At 36.6% G+C, this 9,180-nt stretch overlaps 1 protein-coding gene across 5 annotated transcripts; it reads left to right on the plus strand.

Moving 5' to 3' along the window:
• The first annotated feature begins 44 nt into the window (after window positions 1–44).
• On the plus strand, window positions 45–9,082 carry MBD4 (methyl-CpG binding domain 4, DNA glycosylase). Of its 5 annotated transcripts, none has more exons than XM_011370532.2 (8): window positions 45–318; window positions 1,734–1,961; window positions 2,364–3,220; window positions 5,542–5,613; window positions 5,691–5,825; window positions 6,438–6,587; window positions 7,085–7,188; window positions 8,104–9,082. In XM_011370532.2, exons 1-8 carry the CDS (start codon window positions 230–232, stop codon window positions 8,179–8,181), a joined length of 1,713 nt encoding a protein of 570 aa, XP_011368834.1. In that variant the 5' UTR covers window positions 45–229; the 3' UTR covers window positions 8,182–9,082. The 5 variants fall into 5 exon arrangements, with proteins under 5 accessions (XP_011368834.1, XP_011368833.1, XP_011368835.1 ...); XM_011370531.2 differs by having other exon boundaries at window positions 46–318; window positions 5,539–5,613; window positions 8,104–8,402; XM_011370533.2 differs by having other exon boundaries at window positions 50–318; window positions 1,738–1,961; window positions 5,539–5,613.
• Window positions 9,083–9,180: the final 98 nt, after the last annotated feature.

Consider the following 9,180-nt stretch of genomic DNA (forward strand, 5'->3'; position numbering starts at 1 on the left):
GGGGCGGTGCGTCTTCTTCCACAAGGGACTCGATTGGCTGAGCTGTGGCCGACTGGGCGGCCGGAAAGCGCCTGCGGAGTCTGTCAGGCTTACCCTGCCCTTAGCTTTAGATTTCGGCCTGATGCTAAGCTGAAGAAGTTTTCACATCTAATTCTGCTCCACATCCACGGCGTCGCATCCTGTCGGCCGGTTGGTGCAGCAGGAGCCCGCCTGAGGGGTCACGACTGTGATGGAGAGTCCGAGCTTGGGGAACTGTGAAGCTGCCCCCTCGGTCACCTCCAGTGAGCGCCTAGTCCCAGAGCGGCCGTGTGACCTCCGGCAAGTTATTACCCCCTTGCAATCTTCACTTTCACCACCTGTAAAATGGGAGAGGGGGCCTAAAATGCGGATGGGCCTTTCTAACCTAAAGTCAATAGAGACCTCAAGGCGCAAGGGTTAGTTACTAGGAGTTAAGGGGAGCTCAGGTACTATTCCAGTGGGGTTAGCCTTGGGTGCTCCCGACTTTCCTTACCCGAAATGACAAAGGAGCTGGAGGGAGCAGGGAAGTGGTGCAAGGAAAGGTCTCCTTGGGTTGGAGGATCTTAGGAAGGCATTGGAGGAGATGTCATGTTACGCAGCCCGGGGCGCCCCCAAAATGAGTCCTATGAGAGATAACAGGAAGCTACATTCATGTATTGAGTAGTTGTATATGTGCGATCTGGGGCGAAGATGATACTTTTCTTTAAAAATCGAATTCTCAGAACTTTAAAAGAGATGTTACCTCCTTTTTACAGATTAAGAAAGACGTTGAGAAGTTAAGTACCTTGGGTCACACAGCTAGTAAATGCAGAGCTGGGATTTGAACCCAGTCTAATGACTTTAAAGTTTTTTCTCTTTTCATCAGGTTTGTTTCCTTATCTCTAAATTTGTGAACTATATAATTTCTCAAGATCCACCGAACTCCCCCAAATTATTTAACCTCAAATTACATCAGAAGACCTTGATTTTATTTCTAGTTACTAGCTCTCAGTTTCCCTATTTGTAGAAAAGAAGTTGGGTTAGACATCTTGATGGATCCATCCAATTTTTAAAATGTGCGATTTAATGATTAAGATACATTCTACTGAAGTTTTTCAATAATAATAGTACAGGCAGAGAAGAATTAGACCGATATTTAGTAGATCTGAGTTCTGGTATCAGCTCTGAAAGTAACTTAATCTTCCTGTCATTCACTTTATCAATAAAATTAGACAAATCCTTATCCTACCAAGAATATAAGAGATTTGAAAATTCTTTGTCATAAATTATTTACCTTCTGAAGGGTTACAGCATCTGATGAAAGTGATAGACACTCTCCCCTAGAAAAATGCACATATATATATAAATTTTGCCTCACTTATTTGAAGAAGAGGAAGGTGCCTCACTAACTCCTTTAAGCAGTTTTTTTTAAACTTATGCCAGGTGTCACTAGAAATCTTTATAATAGTCTTATTCAATGATTAATAAAAAAGTTTCTAGCAAGTACCTTGAGCTTTTCATTGTGCAGAGATTTCTAACCTTTTTTAACTCATGTTGAAGGATAGGAAGATGTTGGAGGGCAGGAAGATACTACCATAAGACTGGTCGATACCGATTATAATCTGTCCCATAACTCAAATAGTCTGTGTGGTTCCTGCTCTGTCATGGATTGAAATTGAATAGGCACAGTAAAATAAATTTTAAATGAGCTAATTATTTGTACTTTGTTTTCTCAGAAAGGAAGATGTTGCTGTGGGGTCAGAAAGAGTAGAAGATGAGAAACAAATGGTGATAAAAAGTAGCAGTGAGTGTAATACCCTACTACAAGAACCCATTACTGCTTCTCAGTTTGGTGGTACTGAAATGACAGAATGCCATAAGTCTGTCCCATGTGGATGGGAAAGAGTTGTGAAGCAAAGGGTATCTGGAAAAACAGCAGGAAGATATGATGTATATTTTATCAGGTGAGTATGCAAGGTGGTAAATTTGTCTGGACAGGTAATGGGAAAGCATAGCAGGTATCTTGACTTTTTTCTATTTTTACCATGAAACCTTTATCAATTCTACTCCTTCAGTGTCACTAGTTAGTTTTATTAAGTGGTTTAGGGACAAGTACATACATTTTATTCTACTGTGAATGATTAATGTAAGATTGCACTGAAGTTATATTTGTAAAATTATACTATCATATTCTTCATAGGGGAAACTTTTTAAAAGTACCATTTTATAACTGTTTTGATTTTAAATGACAAATGTCCATGGCAACATTTGGAAATTATTAATTAAAAATCTGAAATGTGGTCCAATTCTTTCTGAAAGTTACTTTAATTTACCAGCAATAAGTTTCCTTTAATATCATTTTCTAGCCCACAGGGACTGAAATTCAGATCCAAAAGATCACTTGCTAATTACCTTCATAAAAATGAAGAGACTTCTCTTAAGCCAGAAGATTTTGATTTTACTGTACTTTCTAAAAGGGGCATTAAATCAAAATATAAAGACTGTAGCACGGAGGCTCTAACATCCCAACTGCAAAATGAAAGTAGCATTTCAAACCGGAACCTCAGGACAAGAAGCAGGTGGAAGAAAGATGTATTTCCTCTGCCAAGTGGTAGTTTGGAATTGCAGGAAAGCAGAGGACTAGCCGACGTTACTTCCATTAATTTGCTTTTGAAAGAGAATGACAGTGTTAATGATGTTGACTCCAAAAAGGTTAGAAAGTCCAAAGGAAAGATGACTATTCTGAAAGGAATTCAAATTAAAAAAACTAAAACTGGGTGCCGGGAGAGTCTTCTGGATTCTGTTCAAAGTAATATAAAAAGAGAATCTGTGTATAATAAGGCAGAAGCTGAAAGTGAACCTGTTGTACAAGAAAATCAGCTTGATAGAACTTTCTGCATTTCTGACACCAAAGCAAGCGACAAGACCTTCAATGTGACCAGTGAAGAAAAGAGACTTATAAAAGAAAAATCATTGAGTTCAAGATCAAATTTTAGTTTTGAACAAATAACTTCTGGCATCATAAACAAATTATGTTCAACCAGAGAAGCAGAACACAAGGAGAAGTGCGAGGATACCATTTTAGAATCTGAGGAAATAAGAACTAAAGTAGAAGTTGGGGAAAGGAAAGAACATTTGCATATTGACAATTTAAAATGTGGCTCTGAAATGGACAACAACTGCTTGCAAACTGAGAAAGAGTCTACTGTGAAAGTATGTCAAGGTATTCAGTGCATTAAAGTCCTAGTAAACGTGATGAGTTTATACTCCCAGATACTGTATTTTATGCCTGTACCCAGTTAGGATATGGTAGTAGAATGAAGAAATAGGGCATATGTCAGATACATTCTGTCATGGCTGAGACCAACTCCTAGTACCTTGTCTAATCCATTTTCAAGCCCCTTCCTGTGGCAGAGAAGGAATCAGCTGGCTGCTGCCTTAGTGTCCCCAGCAAAGGAGAATTGTTCCATTAACAGCTGCTACTATCTCTCCCTGGTGCAGCAGCCGGAACTCTCCTCAACAGTGCTTTCCCTTTTCCTATCTTCTTTCTAGCCAATAATCTTATAACTTTAGGGAAAATGAAACGGCTTCCCTCTTTAAGATGTTTAGGGAAGACTCCTTTTTTATGCATAAACTGGTTGAGAATCGTCAGTTTTCTTTGCACCCCTCCTGTTACTTATTACTGATGTGTGACTTCCAATTTAATTTTGTATATATCATAGTCATTTTAATATTCTATTTTAATATTATGCTTCTCTAAACTGCTTTAGAGCTCTAAATAATTAAAACTATACCCGCATAGTTCATCTATTATTTGTAATATGCTCTTAATACAGAGTTCAGAGCTGAGCAGTTTTGCCTTTATAATACCTCATTGAATAAAAGATAAAAGGAGACCTTTTGAGCAGCTTGGTATTAGTTATTCATTATGCCATTATGGTGTAATGAATAACTTTTAAAGGACAATAATAATTACTTAAAGTCATTTGGGGAGACAACCTGGACAAAATGGTGGAGCAGCAGGTTAGATTCCTGCTCTCAGTCCCACTCATGATTTTATGTCTTTGCTGTGCCTGGAATTTTACCACCTTTAATGGAGATGGCCATATATACCTAGGAACTGCGTAAGAATTCTTCAGGTCTGTTCTTTAAACCCTTTGAGCTTCTTAAAACCTTCAGGCTTAGTTATTTATTTAGATTTATTGCTAGTATAGTGGGCAAATTAAATATTAAAAACACTCTTTGCAACTACAATAGAAGTATCTATTCATCCTATAAATAGTCCAGTTCTCAACATAAGATGAAGTGTTTTTAGGTTAATAGACGTCCAATGGAGTAGTAAAGATTTCCCCATTCGGTTAGGTAGAAATTGTCAAGTAAACTGAGCTTTCAGTCTCCCAGTAATAAAGAAGGCTAATTAGTAATTATAGGAATCCACAGAAAAAGTTATCAAATAGCTAGTTAGCAGTTTCCTTTGTTCTAAATATTTTTTACCTTCTACTAGGCCTTCCCTCTTCAAACTAGAATAGCAAAAAACACTACACTAATTATCTAGAGGTTGGGATACTTATCCCAGTCTCCATTCACTTACTATTGTTTCGGAATCGTTGCTTAGTTTCTAAGCCTTCATCTGTAAAATGTAGGTAATAACCCTCACTAATGTTGTTTTCATATCAAGACTATTGTAAAGTAAAACGAGAAGTGAAAAAGATGGCTTTATGCTATACAAATACAAGGTATTATTAACTGTCATTCAAATTTAAAAGGTATGGCTAAAGGACGTATTTAATGTGATGATTTTAGAAGCTTAGAAAGCCTGATGATGCTGGTCAAACAGTCTTTGTTAAATTAACTGAGCTTCTCAGTAGATAGTGGTCTTACGTGTTCCAAAGCCCAAATCAATGGTTTTTAAATTTTGGAAAATATAAAAAAATTAAAGAAAGAAAAATTACTATTCAGTAACAACTATTATACTGTTTTGGTTTATTTTATTCTAATCTCGGTATTATATATTTTTCTTTTATTTAAAATTAAATTGAGATCGTATGTAGAATATTGCCTTTTTTCACCTGTTAGTGATTTGGGAAGATCTCCATAATATAGTCTCAAAAATATTTTAATGACAACATTGTACAAATGTGTCATTATTTGAAATATTTCATATGATTTCCTATTTTTCAATACTATGAACTCTAAACATAAATCATAAAGAACTAGTGTAACACTAGTGTAATCAGTGGTTAATGGCCTGAACTCAGGAGCCACACTATCTGTATCTTAATTTCAGCTCTGATACTTAGCCTTGGGTAGTTTACTTAGCCTCTCTCTACCTCAATTTCCATATCTGTAAAGTGGAGATAAAATAGTACCTACCTCATAGGTCATTAGTAGGCTTAAATTTGTTAATTTTTGTAAAGTGCTTAGCATAGTGACTGGCACATACTAAATGTTTTATAATATTATTATTATCATTATTATCTCTGAATATTTCTTAAGGCTAAACCATAGACTCTATAAACAATGTTCACTGTTCCTTTTCAGAAGACACCATCCCACGGACACAAACAGAAAAAAGGAAAACAAGCCTATATTTTTCCAGCAAATATAACAAAGAAGGTATCCCTTTCTCAATCAGAAAACCAGATTTTAAATCTATTTCAGATGTCCAACTCTGATGCAGTGTGTTTGTTTAGCTCTTAGCCCCCCACGACGCAAAGCCTTTAAGAAGTGGACACCTCCTCGGTCACCTTTTAATCTTGTCCAAGAAACACTTTTTCACGATCCATGGAAGCTCCTCATCGCTACTATATTTCTCAATCGGACCTCAGGTTTGTGGATTATTTTAATCTTTGCCTTAGTAAAGATAGTGTGGTGAGGAGAAAGAGCATTGAATTGATTAGGAAGTCTGGGTTCAAGTTTAATTTTAAGTCTTTGTGACCTCAGGCCTTCCCTTTTCAGTCCTCAAACTCTTCACCCATGAGAAAGTTAGACTACATGACATCTAACAGTCTTTGTAGCACTAAGGATTAGATTTACATTTATTTTCTACTTCCAAATTAGTTTTGGTCATCAATTAAAATAAGTTACATAATATCCTTCCACTCTCAGTCATGTATAAAAACATTTTTTCATCGAATGCTTTTTAAAATGCCATTAACACTTTGTGTTCCATATGCTTTTATACTTGTTAATCTGATGATCTGATTATTTAAAAACTAATATTATGCAGGTCCAGGTTTTAGCATAATCTGGATTGTTAACCAAATAGGTTATTGGTGTTTTTTACTCTGAAAGTGGTTTTTGTTTCAGGTAATGGCTTCTCATAAATGATTTAAAAAGAAAAAAAAAAGTTCTATACGAGATTCCTAGATGAGGAAGTCCTTGAACCTAAATCAGCCCATCTATAGGCTCATAATCACATAGTTATCTTTTCTTCCCAGGCAAAATGGCAATCCCTGTGCTTTGGGAGTTTCTGGAGAAGTATCCTTCAGCTGAGGTAGCAAGAACCGCAGACTGGAGAGATGTGTCAGAACTTCTTAAACCTCTTGGTCTCTATGAACTTCGAGCAAAAACCATTATCAAGTTCTCAGGTACTTTCCCATAAACTCAAAGGAATAAATATAAACTGCCTATTTAAGACAGCCACACCTTAAACTTTAATATCTTCGGATGCTACGTTAATAGAGGTCATTCAACTCAAGCACTGAAGACATTTGAAAACAGTCCACTTGCCCTAAACCACAGTCTCCCATCGACCCAGGCAATAAATCTTTGTCCAGTACTGGGTCAGGCCATGTGAGCATAATTAGAAGAAGAAGTCAGTGAAGCAGAAAGCCCAGTCAATCTCAGGACATTACCTCTATCTAGTTAGCACAAAACAATAATGGTCAGTAAGTGGCAGATGAAAAGTTCAGAAAGAGGTGCTTCGGCAATTCAGAAGAAAGAGCAATCACAACTGGGGTTGTTAGGAAAGATTCTTTCCTGTCCCTTTCAGCTGTTCTCTCCATCCAGCCCCCCATCACCATACATTTAGAGAAAGAATCTTCCTAAAAGCTGGCCTGATATGTGTGGGCTGTTGTATTCTCAGATGAATATCTGACGAAGCAGTGGAGATATCCGATTGAACTTCATGGGATTGGCAAATATGGCAATGACTCCTACCGAATTTTTTGCGTCAATGAGTGGAAGCAGGTAAGGCCCACTTGCAGCCAGAACATATTGAGCACATTTTGTCTCTGAGATAAAATAACCATCATGGCTATAGCTATTTCTTGGACACATATGCAATTACAGTCACAACCAGTTTTGTTCCAAGCTTGCAGTACAGCAGGTGGCATGGGGTTATTGGCAGCAGGGAGGAGATCCATAGATATTCCCAAGTCAATAAAAACTCCTTGGTGTGGCCTCTGACTGACCTCCAGCAGTTATCACTTGGCCCTATTCCTGTCATTCCCATTTATGTACTGTCTCTAAGCCTGATGTGGTTTTCCTCCTGTCACAATCATACTAGGTTGCAAAAGTACACCACTAAAGGAAAGGCAGGTTTGAGCTTGGAACACATGCTTGTTGGGTTCCTCTCAGTGGTCTCAGGCTATTTTGTGGTAACTAGGTCCTACTTCAGTTGCCCATTCTATTGAGTTTACCCAGCACACAAGCATCTAGGTGGTGTCCTGGCAGCTGATGGGCACTGCCAGGTTGCCTGTTACACTGCCCTCTTAGTCTGTGACTGCCCTAAAGCATTTAGTTAATAGGTTTGGCCAAGTCCATATTTGCTCCACCATTTATTGTGACTTGAGCAATCCATTTAACTCTCTGAGTCTATATCCTCCTACTGGAAAATGGCATATTAATACTCGATTATGTTATCACCACTTCACACCTTGGGTTCTGGTGAATATCAGTACTAAATCAGAAAGTACTTTATAAATCGTAGAGGATTACCTTAATGTAAGATTTAATTTTAAAATTTATGAGTCCCATTAGTTTAAAGGTTGTAATTTCCAGGTATGTTATGTACTGTTCTCCCACTATATCTTTAAAAAGCCAATTTAAAAAATATATTTCTGACTAACTTACATAAGACTTCTGTCTCTTAATTTCTTCCAGGTACATCCTGAAGACCATAAGTTAAATAAATATCATGACTGGCTTTGGGAAAATCATGAAAAATTAAGTCTGTCTTAAAACGCTGAAGTTTCCAAACTCATTTTTTATATATTGCTTTGCACTTTGATTCTTCATAGCTCCATTATGCCAACCAACTACCTTTCCAAGTATATAGATTTTAATCAGGCCAACTAGAAACCTAATTATGTTTTCTTAATGCTTGTGTCACTAGTAGATCTTTGCTACTGAATGTGCTACAACATGTTTTGAGATTTTTTAAAATAAATTGTTATTTGACAGCAATCCTAAAAATGCATATGACTTTTCCAATAATGAAATGTGATTTGAAAGTGAAAAAAAACTTTTCTAAACTGTCAATAATACAAAGCAAATTTTTGTCAACTTTGCTTGAGGAAAGTTTAGATTTTGTTTTCTTTCTATAAAAATGATACTGTACAATTGTTATATGAAGAAACAAAGAGTTTGCAGCCAAACATGTAAAGAGATATTACAGTAAGTATTAGGGAGTTAATTTAAAAAAATATGTTTACTAAAAAGAGCTAACCCTCAAAGAAAAATAAGATTCTTTTATCATCATGTGTTGAATTTTAAGAATTGGATATTTGACCCCAGCATCCATTTGATAACCTAGTGTGAATATCTGCCTGCAGCTCCATTTCAGAGTATCGGCTTCTGGCTGGCTCATGCATGTTACTTTAATCCCTTTGTAAAAACTCTAGCATTTACCCATCTCTCATCTTCCAGCTGGAGATCAGGAGCTTTTAAGTGTTATGTCATTTTTAATACAGGTTTTGTAATGTTATAGCTAAAATACTGAAATATTTGCCTAGAAGAAAACACCAAACCAAAAAAAAATATCCCGTTAGTAAGTCTCAAAGACCAATCACCATTTTAAGGTATAATTTGAAAATTAAATGGAATGAATAAGTTAAAAATAAATAAATTGTTAGGAAAACTACCTTTGTTGTAGTGTGGTGTGTGTGAATAGAATGCAGTATGCTACAGAGCTCATTGGTTGTTTCCATTTTAGCGAGCAAGTTTGTTTTTAGAGAGGGA

This window comes from Pteropus vampyrus, unplaced genomic scaffold (genome assembly GCF_000151845.1).
Source record: "Pteropus vampyrus isolate Shadow unplaced genomic scaffold, Pvam_2.0 Scaffold171, whole genome shotgun sequence".
Taxonomy (NCBI): Eukaryota; Metazoa; Chordata; class Mammalia; order Chiroptera; family Pteropodidae; genus Pteropus; species Pteropus vampyrus.

Coding starts and splice junctions, on each gene's coding strand:
- MBD4 (XM_011370531.2), top strand. CDS start 230: ATGGAGAGTCCGAGCTTGGGGAACTGTGAAGCTGCCCCCTCGGTCACC. Junction 319..1,733: donor GAGCGGCCGTGTGACCTCCG/GCAAGTTATTAC, acceptor TTGTTTTCTCAG/AAAGGAAGATGTTGCTGTGG. Junction 7,189..8,103: donor GCGTCAATGAGTGGAAGCAG/GTAAGGCCCACT, acceptor AATTTCTTCCAG/GTACATCCTGAAGACCATAA.